The sequence below is a fragment of the Fragaria vesca genome, linkage group LG1, assembly GCF_000184155.1.
Source record: "Fragaria vesca subsp. vesca linkage group LG1, FraVesHawaii_1.0, whole genome shotgun sequence".
NCBI classification, from domain to species: domain Eukaryota; kingdom Viridiplantae; phylum Streptophyta; class Magnoliopsida; order Rosales; family Rosaceae; genus Fragaria; species Fragaria vesca.
The window spans coordinates 12431191-12449720 of record NC_020491.1 but is presented as its reverse complement, the minus strand read 5'-3'; the positions used below and the strand labels follow the sequence as shown (position 1 = coordinate 12449720).

General features: G+C 36.5%; 3 protein-coding genes across 3 annotated transcripts; 1 reads left to right on the top strand and 2 right to left on the bottom strand.

The window, feature by feature from the left end:
• Positions 1 to 2946: 2946 nt before the first annotated feature.
• LOC101315001 lies at positions 2947 to 8483 on the bottom strand. Its single transcript, XM_004289231.1, has 2 exons — positions 8381 to 8483; positions 2947 to 3325 (listed from the first exon to the last, which is right to left on the bottom strand). Exons 1-2 carry the CDS (start codon positions 8479 to 8481, stop codon positions 2947 to 2949), a joined length of 480 nt encoding a protein of 159 aa, XP_004289279.1. The 5' UTR covers positions 8482 to 8483.
• Positions 8484 to 8929: 446 nt separating this feature from the next.
• On the top strand, positions 8930 to 14897 carry LOC101293431. Its single transcript, XM_004288061.1, has 5 exons — positions 8930 to 8983; positions 10905 to 11216; positions 12363 to 12617; positions 13096 to 13291; positions 13697 to 14897. The coding sequence occupies exons 2-5, from the start codon at positions 11060 to 11062 to the stop codon at positions 14523 to 14525; spliced, it is 1437 nt and encodes a 478-aa protein (XP_004288109.1). The 5' UTR covers positions 8930 to 8983; positions 10905 to 11059; the 3' UTR covers positions 14526 to 14897.
• A 580-nt stretch (positions 14898 to 15477) lies between these two features.
• LOC101295653 lies at positions 15478 to 16469 on the bottom strand. The gene is made up of 2 exons (XM_004288068.1): positions 15708 to 16469; positions 15478 to 15570 (listed from the first exon to the last, which is right to left on the bottom strand). The coding sequence occupies exons 1-2, from the start codon at positions 16355 to 16357 to the stop codon at positions 15486 to 15488; spliced, it is 735 nt and encodes a 244-aa protein (XP_004288116.1). The 5' UTR covers positions 16358 to 16469; the 3' UTR covers positions 15478 to 15485.
• Positions 16470 to 18530: the final 2061 nt, after the last annotated feature.

The window sequence follows — 18530 nt, the reverse complement described above, 5'->3', positions numbered from 1 at the left end:
CTCCTCTCTCTCTCTCTCTCTCTCTCTCTCTCTCTCTCTCTCTCTCTCTCTCTTTCTCTCTCTTTGATCCCCGATCTGGAAACTTCACATAAAGACTAGGCTTGGTGCAAATGAATTGGTGAAGGTGAATTGGTTTTGATGTGGATAACAAGTTTACTAGGGGTCAATAATATGTTATTAGGGTGGTTAACAAGTTTACTGGGGTCAGTAATATGTTATGAGTTGCATAACAAGTTTACTGGGGGTCAGTAATATTCTTGTGGGGTGGATAACAAGTTTACTGGGGGTCAGTAATATATTATTAGGGTGGTTAACAAGTTTACTAGGGGTCAGTAATATGTTATTGGGGTGGATAACAAGTTTATTGGGGGACAGTAATATTCTGGTGAGGTGGATAACAAGTTTACTAGGGGTCAGTAATTTTCTGGTGACCGGATTCTGGCTACCGGTGACTGAAGTCTGTGAACTGGTGACCGGAGTCCAGCAAGACTCCGGCAAAGTCCTTTCTCTTTTCCATTTTCTCTCTTTAAATGTGTATAAGACACAAGGGTAAAAATGTCTTTAAAATATTATTTTATTATGAATTTAATAAAGATTTGTGTATTTGTTATTGGAATGGGGTTTGACTTTTATTTTTTTGTGTAAATGGGCATTTTTCCTATACAATATGATTTTAATCTATAAATCTTGGCCTCTTACTCGGTGGCTTCCTCCTAGAGCTTGTGAGGGGGCGGCGCTCGTTATGTATTTTCAGTTATGTACTTAATGATATATTATGAAAAAATTTCAGCATTGTACCCAAATTCTTGAGGCACGGTTAAAGTGATACCCACACTTAAAAAAGGTAAAATATTGTATAGTCATTGTGGTTTGAAGTCGACATATGTTTAGTTATTATGGTTTTATTTTAATCTGTATGGTCTTTAAAGTACAATAACTGAACAAATGTTAACTTCAAACCACAAAGACTAAACAAATTTCAATTCCTTAAAAAACTATCAATGTGGTATCTAAACATCATTTTCACTACCGATGAAAGCCCATAAGCCATTTTCTGTCACTGCGTCGTTTGTTTGCTAACGTGTCTCGCATGGGACCCATAAAAAATGGACGATGACGAAAATGACCATCAAACACCACTTCCATTGACACAACTTGAGAAAAAAAATAAATAAAAAAACTTGTTTCACAAACATGATCGAGATTCATCTTCTTCTTTAGGCTTCTGCTTCTTCTGATTTTTATTGCAATAGTGGAATCTACATTAACATGCAACAATACAGACCAAGAACAAGTCTCCAAGGCCTTCAAATCAGTCTACAACTTCAACCTTTCTTGGTTCCAAAACCAAAGTATACTCCCAACTGCTCAAACCCACCCATCAAAGAAATCAACCTCCATTCCCGAAATCTCAACTTCATAATCTCATGGAAGTACCTTAGAAACATGTCTCGTCTTCAAAGAAGCTAAGATACCCATTCAAAGCAGCCTTTGTAATCTTGCTTTGAGATTGATAACACAGAGTAATACAAGAATTGTTTCAAGCTTGTATCGACACGTAAGCGTATTAAGAATGGTTTCAAGCTTAAATATATTTTCCAAGTAAGTTTTAAATCAGAGTTCCTATTTTTGTTAATTTTAATTATCGAAATTTTGTCTTTCATCAAGGATGTTCCAAGTTCCCTTCTTCTACATCCTGACCCTTCTCATGGTATGGAACTTTTGAGAATAAATTGAATCATGGGGATTCATTTGCTATGAGAATCGAAAAGAAAATTATGGCCATGAAAAAATATATTCATGAGCCTCGATCAAAAAGACCATTTACACAATTTGGTTTTGGTTTAATCTAAATTTCTTGGACATATTAGTTGTCAAAATTGTTTGTGGGACTGCGGCAATAATTTTTCTTCTTATTTCTCAAGATGTACAAAAAAAAAAAAAAAAAAGAAAGAAGACAAAAGCTGGAATTTGCTGAATTGGTCATAGATGAGTGATTGATATCGAGAACCACCACACCTGTCATGACATGGCTCAGTATTAGAGATGAGGTATGCTATAGACAACGATCTAATTAGAGCCGTCTCAAACTTTTTGGCGGCCCTATACGAAAATTAAAATGTGGCTCTTCAAGCTTTACACATATGAATTTGATACCTTGAACAAACGCACAATATAAAACCAAAGAACTAACAATATATGATCATTAAAATTTCATTAGATGAGCATATAAAAGAGGCTAAATACTCTATTCAAGGTTAAAATAATTACACAAAAAGGTCAAATAATACGTTCCTCCACAAATCACACTGACAAACTATACCTAAATCGATGTGTGGCTGAACAGTGAAGGGTCGATGAAAACCGAGTTCTGAGAAAGGAAAGAGACATAACATAAAAAAATAAAGAAGAGCTGAGGAGGAAAACTATTGATTGGCCTAAACCATCGAAGCAAGAACTGTCAAAAACTCGAGCTATAATCCAAAGTCATATCCTTCAAGTCAGCCATTGATCTCAAGTCCGGCAGCAACACAAAGAGAAACCTGATGAAGAACGGAGGCTCCCACAGTGTTGTGCGCCGCCGGACGAGCACGTTTGGATAGAAAGGGAGACGATGCTCGCTCTGTCTCTTAGGGTTTTCACATTTTATACTTTACTTGTTAGACACTATAAATAGTGATGTAATTATTTTTTCCTTCAAATAAAGAGAAAGTATAAAAAAAAAATACAAACTATTACAAAAAAATCTACCGATAGATTCGTAATTTAAACTTGAATTATATAAAAACTTACAACTCATCCGAATATTTTTGCACATAAAGATTGTTCTTCACCTGAACTCTTTAGCATAAAAAAGCCCCTAGACCGAAACCCTAGGTTTCGAGAGCAGTGCAGCGGCGGCCTTGCGGTTGTCTGTATGCATGGAGGACGTTCCGGCATTGGGTTCTAAGACGGAGTGGAGGCTCTGAGTTTTGACAGAGATCTCCGGCTCTGCCAGCTGAGAGACTTTGGGCTTTGATTGTTTCGACATCGGTGCTTGAACACAACGGTGGAGGAGTTTTGTTTCGGGGCGATAGACGAATCTAGAATTTGGGTTTGAGGGTGCTTGGAAGATATGTCCGGCAGCACAGACTCAGGGGTGACTAGGTTGTATCTTTGAGCAGCGGCAGTGGGTCTAGGTGTTTTTGTTTGGCGAGGGAAGCGACTCACTAGCAACACTTGCAGAAGAGGCGGCAGGTCGGAGACAATGTGGTCCAGGGTTGAAGAGCCACCAGATTGATACGGTGGTGGGTGATTCCTCCGGCAAGCATGACGCTGGTTCGAGCTATACGAGAGAGAGAGTGAGGAATGGATATTAGGTCGGGCTTTAGTCCTGTATGGGTTGGGTTTAAGCCTTTTTACTCTCTAGCCATTATGGTAAATTTATAGGTAATTTCGTTTTGGGAAAATTTTAACAACAATACACGAATTTTTGGTCACTGATAATTAAGATTTCTCAATTTAGACAAATAACGCATTGGTACTGAACAATCAAACCCAACCCAGTTACTGTACATGTCGTTAATAACACTATTAACCACATGTAATTTTGGTTTTACTAGAGCAGTTTAGTCTCTCTCCACTGCCTCCCTCTCCCCATCCAGCTCAACCACCTATCATCTTCACCTCCAGCACTCCTAGTCTTCGACTATCTGCCTTCCTTTCAATCTTATCTACTATCTCATATTGTACAAGTACTATTATTTTGTTTTATTTCTTCATTCTCACATAAACTAAGATTGATTTTAGCCAACCCATAAACCAAAATTCAAAAGCCCAGAAAATCAATTAAGAAATCAAACCAAAAAAGACCTTCATCTAACCCAAGTACCCAACATTGATCCGCCATTATTATATATAATAAAACAATAAGGAAAAAACTATTGTTCATATCTATGACGAATTGTGTTCTTCCCCTAAAGTTTCATGAATTTTGTTTTTGCCCTAGATTTGTCAATAATTGCAAAACTGTCCTCATTCCACAAAGTTGCTCCACGCATTAGAGCTTGACATTTTCTTTTTCCTCTCACACTCTCCAGTCTCTCTGTCTCAACAATCTCTTGCGCATGATGCTGGAGATGAAGAAAAAGGATGACCGATTCCAATCAAACCCGAACCAAGGTGAAAGAACATGGATCTAGGTAATTGGTTTTCAATTTCTTTTTTTTTTTCATTTTTTTTTTCAAGATTCTTCCAATTGATTAAAGTCATATGTGCTTGGTTTTTGTATGATTGGCGTTTTGAATTAGAGGTATTATCTTCATCTCAGATTCTTGAATGTTACTCCTTTCTTCTCTTTATTGAGTCTCTCCTTATTTAGGTTATCTTTGGAGGAGTTCCATTCGGGCGGTGGTTGGGTTTGTCTTGCCGACTCTTTTGGGTTGTTTTTGGCTTCTTCCGCCTTCCAAAGGTACACGGGTCAACAGGTTTTTCTTCCTATTTCTGTTCGCATGTCAGTGGTTTGATTTGATTGGGGTTGATATTTTTTGTTGTGTTCTGTAGTGGTGGCTACCTGGATAGTGATCGCATTGATTCGGTCTTAATCCCATTTACTCAGGTACTTTGATGTCCGTTCCTTTGGTTAGATTAGCTGTTTGATTTTCTGATTTAGCTTTGCATGTTGGCTATTTCTTTGATTTAATCAAATTGGGTGTTTGGCTGTTTTGCAGAGGTTTCTTTTTTCTTAGACAACAGTCGTCAGTGTCGGGACAAGTATTTACTTATTCCTTTTTTACTTAAATGTTAATGGTTTGATTTGTATTGAAAGCTTCCATAGTGTATTAGTATTTCGGTCTTGCGTGGTTATTGATTGTAGAGGTTCATCGTTTACTACAATGAGAATCACGTGTTTTTGTTATTTGATGTGTCTGGCTATTTGGTTATGGGTTTGTCTGTTTTAGGATTTTGATGTCTATATATGATTTTGATATCTATAACATTTAGATGATGTGCGTACTCAAAATTGCAATTGTCCATATAAGGACAAATTCTCCAAAATGGTCAAAAATAAGGACAAATGTTCTTTCTCTGTGTATCATATGAGTTTAAACGACAAACAATGCAAATGTTAACTACATCAAGAATTCAAGATAAATGGATTAACCAATACAGTAGAAGGAATTTGACACCGGTTCAATATCTAAAGCCAGTTTAAAGATCAATGCGCTGCTGCAAGTGGATTAAGGTTGAAACTTTTTTGTCTATGTTTTTGAGTTTAAATGACAAAAGATGCAAAAGTTTACTGCATCAAGAATTGGAGATAAGTGGATTAACCAATAGAGTTAACACCGGTCCAATGTTTTAAGTTAGAGAATTGAGAGATCAATGCTACTTCAAGTGTAGTTTAGTTTGGACCTTTTTTGTGTGTATTTGAAGTGTTGTTTTGGTTGCACTAATGGACAACAACATTATTTATAACATATTGAGATAGGAAAAGACATATCTATATGAAATGTTGTTTTAGTCACCGTAAATACTTATTAAGATAATTGCGAGTTACTGAGGTTTGTCAATGGGCAAAAGCAAAATCTGAAATGTGCAAAACTAAAAGGGCAGCAAAGACAAATGACAGTATTTAGCATTGATGCTTAGTATGCAACTTATCTGAAATTCAGTTTTGTGATGGGGTACGTGCTTCTAAAAGACTGTACATTAGTGTGCTTCTATTTTTTTTCCCCTTTTTATGGGTCTGTTTTGCTCACTTACGAGCTCACTTATGAACATAAGCATAAGTATGGCTTCAAATAGAGTTACTTGAATGCAATGAGTCATGAGGCTTTTTTGAAACTGGAGTAACCCCTTTGTATATGAAAATCAATCTGACATGAAGTTTGTGTTCTATGCCTGCCGATGAAGTACATGGATAAATGCTTCTACAATATCATTTTTTTTAATGAAATTTCCCTTTCCTATTGTGACTGCAGAACATCCATGGTCACAAGAGCAGAAATTGCTCCATGGTTTAGGTAAAAAAGGACTTACGGGTAAGCATATTTGATTGATCATGTAATGAGTCTTAGTAGATCATTGACTACTATCGTGTTGTGATGTGTGATTCAGAAAATATGTGATTATTGTAAATTTTCTTCTGCAATTGCTGATGGTAATTGCAGAGTGTGAAGGAAGTGGGATATATTTACACTGTGGCACACTGATAAAGATGACAGAGTAACTATTGAGGGAGTGAAAACTGATCTTTGAAAGGTTTTGTCATAGTCGGAAAAAGAAAAATTAATCAATGTTGTATAAAACTATTGAGCAATCGAGTGAAAACTGATCTTCAAAAGGTTAATTCATAGTGAGAAAAAGAAAAAATGATCACTGTTGTTGTATAAAACTGTAGTACCGAGTTTTATATTTTGATTTCATTATAATTTCAATAAAAAACTGTAGTACTCAATTCAGGTACTCAATCCTCTTTTTTCGATTGATTGTGCAAAGGAAACATAGCAAAGGGAAAAGGGAGAGATTCAGAAATAAGGGGATCCATGCATTATTATTATTATTATTATTCCTGACGGGTGTTCATTTTCTTTGATGCAGATCTTGCACTGATGAATTGTAGCATTGGCTGCAGTATCTAATGTGTATTCACAAGTATGGAAAGAAGTGAGAAAAGATTATAGCATAAGTATGAACACAAGCGTGTGCCTATCTAATTCTATTTAGTCTTGTGTGAAAACTTCTGCATATTTTCATATTTACTAAACTTACTTGGTTTGAAACTGTTTACGTTTTTTTTTTTTACTAATTGGATATTGATTTAAGTGCTCTTTCTTTTATGCAGTTTTTTTTGGGTTTCCTCATTTATTCCTGGAAATTGATGAAAGCTTCTGTGTCAGTTTGGTTGGCTTTTAATGATAATGTCTTCTCTGGATATGATGTTAATATTATATCCCTGAAGGAAAGGTAAAGATTTTTATCTTATCTTTTTTAGTTTTGTTTTTGCTTTGGGGGTTTGTTTTGGAGTTTTGATAGTAAGTTTGTTCTATGTTGAGCAAGATGGTACAAAAATAATAACAAATGTTCTTTATTAGTGTATCGTATGAGTTTAAACGACAAACAATGCAAATGTTTACCTCATCAAAAAGTCAACATAAATGGATATACCTCATAGAAGAAATCTCACACCGGTACAATGCCAAATGTGAGTTTAGAGATCAATGCTACTGCAACTTGGTTTCAGTTTGGAGCTTTTTTCGTGTGTGTAATTGAATTTTGAAGTGTTGTTTTGATTGCAATACCAATGGATAGAGGCATTCTCTGCAGCATCTATTGTGTATTCAAAAGTATGGAAAAAACCGAGTATTTGAGCATATTCTAATACAAGTACGAAAACAAGTTTATTTGCCTATTTAATTGTATTTACTCATGTGTCAAACTTTCTTTGGATTTGAGACTATTTATTTAACATGAACGTTCTTTAGGGAATGCTGATATCTCTTGAAACTTTGAGGTGGAGTAAACCTTTGAATTGAGAATGACATGCCACTATTTAAGAATTTTTTTTCATGATGTAGCGAATTAGGCGTGAACATATATTTAATGGTGATACTTTTGGATCAGACATGGTCTTCCTCTGCCTCATAGCAATCTTTTGCCCGTCTCAGGACTCGAAGGAAACCAGTTGGCTGAGAAGGCAGTAAATGAAAGAGTACTGACAGAATAGATGACTCCCTGTCCCTATCTATCTAAGTTTGAAAGGAACGATGTATTAGAGAGCGAAAGGTCAGTTTAGTTTGTTTCTTGTTTTTTTATAGAATGTGTTGCAAAGTGTGTTGCATTTTGGAGGTATCAGATTAAATGTGTAAATTCGGTTTTGTGTAAATGAAAGAGTACTGACAGAATAGATGACTCCCTGTCCCTATCTATCTAAGTTTGAAAGGAAAGATGTATTAGAGAGCGAAATGTCAGTTTAGTTTGTTTCTGTTCTTTTTGAGAATGTGTTGCAAAGTGTGTTGCATTTTGGAGGTATCAGATTAAATGTGTAAATTCGGTTTGGTGTTGGGTTCTTGAGTGGATAACTAGATTTAACTGGAAAAAAAAAATTATCAGTTGTAAATGAAGCAACTTTCAGGCATGTTGAATATTGAAATTTAAGTTATCTGTTACAGTATGAGAAATATCTATATTTTATGTCTACATTAAATTTCCAACACTTCATATCTTTTATCTTTTCTTATGTATGTTGCATAAATTCTATCGATTTTGATCCGTGCTTTATGATAGTATCTTCCTTTAGTGCTATCTATTTTGATGGTTGGTATCAATCATTCAAACAAAAAAATTAAAGGTAGTTAATAACCGTTATTACAAACTGCAGCAACGCGCGGGCACGTACCTTGTGCATAACATAACAATATGGATCTGTTCCTCCTCGATTTCAACGAGGCCTTGAGCCAACAATTGATCCCCGTCGATTTGATTCCCGCCTGATTCCATCACCCCCCTTCACAATTGGGTTGTAATACCTTCAAATCCCCCCGAGCGCTCTCTTTTGACTTCCTCGAGTGTCTTTCAGCACCTCCACTATATATCTACCAACATTCTTACCAGATACGCCCTCGCCGTCACCATCTCCTCCACCGACATCTCTGATTTTGGGAAATGGGAAGAGAGAGATAAACTGATTGTTTGTAGATCGGAGGGTCCAAGAATATGTCAGGTGATGATTAATTAACGCCGTTATTGACGGCATCTACCATAACTGAGTCAATTAACTTTTAGTCGCAATTGGACAAACATAACCTCTGTCTTTTCCCTGGAATGACCAACACCTCCCTAACCATTTTGTCGCGTCGCAATTGGATTGGTCCTGTTTTTCTAAGTGTCGCTGTTCATTACCTGCTGCTTCAATCTCTCTCTCAAATCTGAATGCTGTGGATCTCAGCCACATTCTGATAAGGGCTTCAGCAATTGGACCAAAGGAGCTTACTTTATTCAGGTTCTTATTTAATGCACACCCAATTTCATTTCTTTTAATGATTTTCAGGCTTGTAGCAATGGCTGCTTCTCAATGCTGTTAGAAAGTTACTGCCTTTATTGCTTGTTTTGAGTTTAGGTGATGCAGAGAAGTTTTCCCTTATTTGGGTTTTGGTGTAAAATCAATCTAAATGATGAGTTGATTTGTTGCTTACTTGATCAAGCAAGGCTTTGCCTCTTTTGGGTTTTAGCTGAATAAGCAAGGGTTTCCCTCTTTTGGGGTTTTGATATATTTGTAGGTTTGAGTGATCAATGAGAGAATCCCATTCTATGCAACTGTTGAGCATCAAACCAGGAATGCCATCTTTACCAAAGACTCCAAATAGTCGTTAACTTGGAATTTATAGATATGTTTGCATCCTTGTTTACAAAGTCAAAGCTAATTCTACTCATTTCTGCTGAATTGAAGTCGAAATACATATGATCTAAAGTGAAGTGAAATCGTCTGGTTCATTGATATCCATTCTGTTCAGTTATAAATAGTAACTGTAGGAGCATGTCTTATACCATTAATTAACCAATTTTTCATTAAAAAGTTGCTGTTGTCTAACAAAAGTAGTAACCTAAATTCAAATATTGGCCTCTTGTGTTTTTGGTAATGATCTGTATATTCTAAAGTTCTCTTGGATTGAGAATCTGAAACCAATTTTTCATTATAAAGTTGCTGTTGTCTAACAAAAGTAGTAACCTAAATTCAAATATTGGCCTCTTGTAGTAATGATCTGTATATTCTAAAATTCTCTTGGATTGAGAATCTGAAATACAGAATTGTGCATAATAGTCAAGTTTAATCTGTTAAACTGCTGTAATCATGTCCTTATCATATGTTATTTACCCTTTATTCTCTGTATTCAACCCAGTCAAGAATCACTGTATAGCTAGCAGTTAATATTTACGTCTATTATTCGTATTGGTTTAAACATACATCAATCCTTTTTGCTTAAAGTAGGTTTAATTTAATTTCAGTGTTTTTACAATAACAAAACGAGTTGCATTGGAAGTTTCTAGTTTCGATGAACTGCTGAATATGTGTTCATCTTGTAGTAAGCATTTGGGAATCTGGTTGAGTTTTAACATGCACTTGTGAACAATTACTAGAGCCGCCATGAGTTAGAATTTGGTATTTATAGTAAAAGGTTATTATTTTTAATTAATTTTCAAATTTTTTGTAAGTCATATATTGTTATACATATGAGAACCTAAGCAACCTGTGCTCTTCTGAAGACCATATATTGGTGGTTGACTTTGTGGGAAGCATTTATCTAGACTGTCCTATTTTTAGGTCATATTTTACCAATAAATTATATGCTAAAGATGCAGATTCTTGCTCCTAGAAGCATCAATTTGCTTTTTATAATTACTACTAATAATAACACTTTGGAAACTTTTTCTATTTACTATCCGATGCAATTCTTTTACGTCGCATCTATAGTGCTGTTCCATGGTCTCTAATGTGTTGAAGCAGCTCAAAAGCTTTGAAACATTGTTGCATACACAGGCCATTCACTCTCTAGATGTTACTTGGTCCACTTAAAAGACTTCATTCAGCATAAACCAGTTGTTTGAAAATCCATTTATAAGTATTTGGAATCAACTCAGAGGCGGATGGCCAAGATGCAGGTGTGCAAAATACACAGGCCATTTGAATGGGTATTTTGTCTGTCAGCACTTGCAGACATCCTCTTCTGAAGGTTCCCATAAGTTATTTTTCTCAAATATATGACAATTTGGCGTTGATCTGTGATATGCTAGCTGTTATTTTGTTAATCTCTTTTGAGATTTTATTCTTTTTGTGAGCTTTAGTTGGGTCCTTACAAGTTCGCTCTCTATCCCCCATTTTATTACTTATTTACTTATTTTGCCGTTTTCTGCATCACAATCAGCTGAAGCCTTCAATGAGACAACCCTTACTGCAGAAGGGCATCAGACATAGCTGAAGCCTTCTGTAAGACTACAGTCACTACCAGAGATAATATGATAGACCTTTGCCAAACATATTAATTGAGGTGTTCTTGAGCAAGTGCCTTTCACTTGGGAGATGAAAGGTGGATTCAACTATAACATGATGGGGAGATTAGTCTCTGTCACTCTGACTGCCCTTGTATGTACAACCATACTACTTTGGGCTTGGGAGAAAAATCCTTTTGCGGATACTCTACTACTGGCCCGAGAACGGTTTCCAATTCCTTCAATAGGTTTGTCTGCCAACCTGAACATATGCAAATAAGTCCATCTTTTGTATGCTTTGCTTCCCCTTCATTATTATCTGTTTTTCCTTCAATGTTTATATATTTGAACAATGTATTAAAGAACGATGGCGTGTTAAATTATTGAATTGTGCATGAGAAGTGATTACATTAGATTAGCCAACATTTACGTAAGGATTTTCTTTTTACTATTTAAGATGTTTTATTCTATTGCTTTTAGTTGGATTCATTTGAGTCAATCTTGCCACATGCTTGCTTTAAATATTTTGATGGCTAGCACTTAAAAAGACTGAGGGGCTATGTTTTGGTACATGGCTTTTATCTCTTCTCTGAACAAGATTGCCAAGTTCCAAGGCCTCCATGCTAACTCCATTGGCTATAAACTTCATATATGGTTCGTTCTACATAGGTAGAGAGTATCTAACTTGGGTTCTAACTTATGCCGTATGAAGTAGCTGTTTGGAAAATTCATCCTGCTTACATTATTCATTGCCCAACAATTAATAACTGTACACCACAGAGCAGTAAGTGGTGACTGTATCATCTAAATGATGATTTACACTATCACTCCAAATAATACAGTACCTTTACAAATGAACTCTTTAGCAAGATTAATTGTCTGTAGAAAACTGTTGGAAATAGTAAAAATGAGTATAGGGCTGTACCGATACTGTAACGTCCCATACTTCTGTTTTCTACGTTTCAGTTGTTACTTCTTTAGAATGAATTACAAAAAGAAGTAGACTACCAATTGCTTGCCGGATAAGAAGTTAGTGGTGGAACAAACTAGGGATGCGAATGAATTTTTGCCTGTCTTATTGCTCAGTGCTGAAATGAAAAGCCATATGAAGGTAGGAGAATGACATGATTGATGAACTTGTGTATCTGTCCTAGTAATTGGGATCTATGCATTCTAGCCTTTCACTTCTCATTTGGTAAAATAAGGTGCATGCAGAGAAATTTGTGCTGAGTAATAAAACGTTATAGTGTAAGCTACTCATCAGTCATCACCAGTTTGTTTGTTCTTCATGATACATTCTTAAGATATTGACATTTTATAGATATAAAGAATCCTTTCAAATTTGCTCCTGGATTTTTGTAAATGCTGATAGTTTTTTGTTTGTTCCAATATAGATTTTCTGGAGGACTCCCCAAAGAATTCCTCAAAGTCTACGAAGACAGACAGGAATATTCAAGGGAAGGATATAGAAGAAACAAACAAAATACAAAATTCTGGTGCTGCACCAATTCAAGGGAAGGATACACCTTCTGCTACAATAGATGAAACAAAGAAAATAGAAAACTCTGGTGTTGCACCAACAGATTATGCATTTTCTCCTATAATGGACGGGCATAATCTGAATGCAACATCTACTGACCAACGTAAAGGTAAAATTACTTATAGCAGTGCTGTAACGCTTACTATTCTTCTGTTGTTAATCACTGAGTAGTATCTTCTTTTTTGTTGCAAATGGACTTGTGATCAAAAGTTCTTTTTTCATATATATTTTTTATTTACTCAGGTAACATGAAGTCTCATAGAATAATAATATGACAAAGCTGCCTGTGAAAAGTGTTTGCAGTATTAACGTTACACATATCAGATATCACTCAGTTGTCAATATGCCATCATTGTATGGAACAGAAACTTTATCTAACTACAGAAACTTTCTAGAAAACTACTAGAATGAACTTTGCATATTTATATATCAAACTTTTAATATTTCTGTAATGACTTTATCTATCTACAAAATATTTATATATATTTTTTATTAGGTTGGCTTTTAGTTTCCCACTTCATCTCAGCATGTGTTAACATGTCCCATTTGATTCAATGTTTTAAGACTGTTCAGTTTCACCCTTGCAGTCTGTAATTTTGCCAAGGGTAGATGGATTCCAGACATCAGGCGACCATTGTATTCTGGGTTTCATTGTAAGCAATGGTTATCAGCAATGTGGGCTTGCAGACTGACACAACGACCAGATTTCTCTTTTGAGGGATACCGGTGGAAGCCAGACAGTTGTGAAATGCCAGACTTCGAGCGATCTTCATTCTTGAGAAGGTAGCATTTTCAATTTAAATTCATATCTTTCACTGGATGAAACAAATGTGATTTGACTGTTTATTTCAGTTATTCTCATGTGTAATTGTTACAAAACTTTTTGGAGTACAGAACATGCTAATTGCCTTATTAGATGCTTCTTAGTTTTATCTTATAATATATCCAGTTATTGCACAGTTCGAATGATGACAATATAAGTATATGCTTTCCCCTGCTTCTGACTTCTCCTTCCCACGACTTTCCAAATGTGTCCCCAAGTCATGAACAATTATGATCCATACGTTCTTACTCCTGAATCCTGTAATTATATGGACCACATGGCTTTTCATGATTTCAGGATTTGATGCTTTGCATACCACAATTTTTAATTCTTCATCAGTTTCCTAAATGTGTCCTACCTTTCAGAATGCAGGACAAGACAATTGCTTTTATAGGAGATTCTTTGGGCCGACAGCAGTTCCAGTCTTTAATGTGTATGGCTACTGGTGGAGAAGAAAGCCTAGAAGTTCAAAATGTGGGAAAAGAATATGGCCTTGTCAAACGTCGTGGAGCCATTCGTCCTGATGGCTGGGCCTATAGATTTCCTAAGACCAATACCACCATTTTGTATTACTGGTCGGCCAGCCTCTGTGACCTTGTGCCACTTAACAGCTCAAACCGAACCACTGATGTTGCGATGCATTTGGACCGTCCCCCAGCTTTCATGAGGCAGTACCTTGATAGATTTGATGTGTTGGTTCTTAATACTGGGCATCATTGGAACAGGGGGAAAATAAATGGAAATCGGTGGGTAATGTATGTAGATGGAAAACCCAATCAAGATAAAAGGCGTGCACAAATTGACAGAGCGAAGAATTTTACCATACATAGTGTTGTCAGGTGGCTTGATTCACAACTTCCATCACATCCCCACCTCAAAACATTCTTCAGGACCATCTCACCAAGGCATTTCTTTAATGGTGACTGGAATACCGGGGGATCTTGTGATAATACTACTCCGTTGTCTGGAGGAAGTGAAGTGGTCCAAGAAGGGTCAAGTGATGTAGTCATTGAGGCTGCTTTGAGAGGTACAAAGACAAAGATTCTGGACATCACTGCTCTTTCTCAATTGAGGGATGAAGGTCACGTATCCCGCTACACCATTAGAGGTACTGCTGCTGGAAATGATTGCTTGCACTGGTGCCTACCTGGAATTCCAGACACATGGAATGAACTCCTTATTGCACAAATATAGATCCAAACTCTGGGAAGAAGAAACCAAATCTGCTAATCTTCAGGTGTCCAAGTATACCAATTGTTTTCTGGTATAATTTTTTGTTTTATAATATTTTTTTCACTACTCATAGCGTTCATAGAAATATAATAGGAAAAGCTTCTACTCCAATTCCAGTTCTTATTAAATTGAATGCTAGTTGTTGATCTAGGCAAAATTCAAACTGAGGGTGTTCACCAGATAGCTGACTTGTACCCTCAGGACTCTGAATCTGTGGGTACTGGGTAGCAGTCTTCCTGTTGTATCATAGCAGTCTGCCTGTTGTATTGCATGTAACATAGCAACCATTATTATCAGGTTGTTGCTAATATAAAGTTGCAAAAGTTTTCTACTTTTCTTGATTCCTTGCAAGTTGTGAGTCAGTGACTTGCCATTCATGTCTGCTGCCTATTTGTGGTATTTGTACTAGACATGGAATCAACCTAACCCATTCATGTTAGTGTACCCGCAAACCCCAGCGGCTTAACACTAGTTAAATTCTTTAGCATTTTTAGTTTGAATCTGAAACTGGGTGGTATAGATGGTTCCAAAGTCTGGACTAATGCAAGTGTTTGAGACCTGCAAATTTCCCATATACGTGTTTTATTAGTCAAAATTCTGTTTGCTGCAAAATTTGGAAATGGCTGTGTAACAGTGTCGTTGCTAGTCAATGGTGTTCCACATTCCAAAATCAAGGTTCATGATCTAGACCTCGAGTGTGGTGGGTGTTCTTGTGAACTGGTATTATGGATTGTTTCTGACGAGTAACTAGTAGCAGTTAGACTTGGATGCTTACAAAGGGTGAAATCACTTTGTTTGTAATAGATTCCAATTCTACTGAAATTTCTCATTTATTTTGCTAGTTTCGATTTCCAGCTAGAGAGAGATCTACAGTGAGGCTCCAGTTTGTTGGCTAATAAACACATACACAGTTGCTTAGAATCAGCTTCCCCTTGGTCTTTTGCTTTTGCCTTTCTTGCTCTGGAAGAAGGTCCAGCAACTAGGTAATGTATCGTCATCAGAAGCCCTGCAATGTTGAGAGAGATGAATAGTCCATTAGTTTTAAATCGCACATCCAAACTGATTAAGGTACCGTATTTCAGTATTAGGCTTCTTACTAGTATCAACAATTATAATAATTTAAGAACAAAATCAGTTGAGTACCTTCTTCTGCTGCCTGTGCTATCAACACACAAATCTTTATGGTTCTCAGGTCCTTCAAGTGATGGCCTTGGGGAAACTTTTGAGCAATTCCCAGCTGCTTTTCCTTTCTTCTTTGAGCCTAGAAAAGTTGGAAAGAACATCTTGATAAGGAATGTTTCGCTTTCCATACTAGAAGTCCGCGATATCTGCCTTGTCTTGTAGGTTGTTTTCTTCTTCTGGTTCCTGATTTGAGCTTGATTGTTGAAGTCAAAGCTCTTCTCTTCAACATCAGTGCCTTCTCCAGCCTTCTGCTCACCTTGTTGCTCACCAACAAGATCTTTCAGAGAAAGTTCATAACATGACTCTGGCATGTTTTGAACCATCTGCATAAGTTCGGTCCTGCTTTCAAGAATCACACGTCTTCGTGACTTGGGAGATAGATCACTGTGGTGATGGTTTTGGGGGAGCAAAGGAGAAGACTCAAATTTGGTGTTTGTTTCCCATAACCGCGGTGTGTGAGCACCGAGATCTTCTTCAAGACATGCCTGAGCTTGAAAATCCCATGCAGTCCAGAAACCAAACTCTTTGTCTTCTGCACTCTCTTGTCTGCTGTGGACATGGCAGGTTACATAGAGCTGATTCCTAGGGAACTTTTGGCACTGATCAAGCATGGTGTAAAGAGAAGAGAAGCAGTAGTACTAAAATGTGAAGCAGTTTGTGAAACTCTGGTTTGACAGAAGTAGGAGAGCTATGGCAGTATCATATCATATCATATGAAAGATTAGTAATTGTCACATTATCTTCGGGGTTTAATAGGAGAGCACTGAAGTCATTGCCGTCTAAGATGGTATGGTCAAGTAAACACTGTTTTTCCCAATTTTCCACCACTTGTCTACCTCAAAGTTTTTCTTCTAGAGAAACTTGACTGTCAAGTCCTTTCATATTCTTGCAAATTTTCTCTTGGCCTAGCTACATTTTCTTGTCCTGTTACCACAACATTTTCTTTCTCCATGGAAATTGATGAGTGGTGCATGGGAACATGCTTACTAATGATGTTGCTCATTGTTTAACTCGTTATGTTATTGATGATACTGAAATTTGTCGGAGTTGAATATTCTAACTGCTCTAATCAACGATTGTAAATGTCTTTGATTTAAAACTGATAATATCATTAGACCACAAGCTAGCTTGTTGTTGCTGTATGTAATATTTTTAGTTATCGGAAAGAAAATCGCATCTAGTTATAAATTTTTAAACATAATACACTATAGTGAGATAGAGAATTGAGAACCAAGGTGGTGAAACGTTTAGGAAGTCATTCTAAACAGTTAATTTGAGGACTTGTTTCTGCAATTGCATCACGGTTAGGGTAATGATAAAAATATTCTCCATGAACTTTCTTGGTTTAGAAATTGAATATTGTCTCATGTTGAACAATTCAACATGAAATTGGAAATTGGCGTAGTACTAGTGTGGTCAGTGTCAAGGTTGAAGGGTCCAACAGTCAGATTCAGGATCTCGATCTTAAGTTCTTAACGGTTTTAACACTTCAAACAGCTGGACTATCTGAGAATCCAGATGGAGTTCACTGCGGTTTGGAGTTTAGATTGTCAACTATGATCTATCTCGACCTGGACGCTAGTGCACAAAGTCACAAGCACATTTTAGTATAAGAGTTGAATGTCTCGTACATGCAATTATCACTTTTAGGACTCAAATCGCGTAATATTTTTTCGGTTTGGTACTTCAGTATTAGCAATAAGCCTTACTTTGTTAAACTATACTGTTATGAGGTAGCGGACCAAGAAATAACTAGACTATAAGTGGCAGGCCGGAGCTAAATGCTAACTGCAGAACAGACTGAACATAAAGATCAAAGATCAAGATGGGAGGATTAATTTACATGTTGCAGGAGCTAATAACTAACTAAATGCTATTTTCACAGCTCCTCAGGTCCCATAAATTGGTAAAACAGTACCTCAAAAAGGTGGATAAAAGGGTTTCATGAGCATGCTAGTTTTTCTTTTGGAAAAATATACCTCCAACACAACTCTTGAATTGCACCTCTAGTCATTTTGTATCCTTTTTTTTTTTTTACATCTGCTCGTAAGTTGACTTTCCTCGCCTGCCTACAAAGACCGAAAAACTCAGAAGACGAACCGCAATAATGGATCTTCAGTCCACAAGAATCCGCCGAGGAATTACCAGCCAAAGAATCCAGATCTCACAATTTGGTTCTTTCACAATTTAATTACGGATTCTTCAATTATTCCTAAATATTATTTGATTGCGGATTGAGAAATCACAAACACCTACAGTACTTGAACCATTCCTCATTCACGTTCAAAAAATTAGTTTGATATATAGCTAGGTTACCATCAACTGGTTAGGTGCCAAGAAATATTTTTAAACCAAAATTCTTTTTGCGTTAATTCGGTCAAAGCATAGTGAAATCTACAATTTCCATTCACATTTTTTCATTGAAGTTACTTAGAAAAAGAACATTAAGCATTAGGTGTAACATCTCCCCTCGTAAAAGTTCGGGTAGAACATAGCTCGCTAAGAGAACAAACAAACAAACATATATAGAGCGTTTGGTACAATTTGTTGGCAGAACAGAAATGATATTATTTGATATACATTTTGTTTCCTTGTGAATCTGATACTTCTTGCGATGCTAGCTAGCTACATCTTCTTCACAAAGTTCCAAGACATGTGAACCATCTTGTTAACGCATCACACATCTCGTGAGTGTGTGTGTGTGTGTGTGTGTGTGAGAGAGAGAGAGAGAGAGAGAGAGAGAGAGAGAGAGAGAGAGAGAGAGAGAGAGAGAGAGTATATATA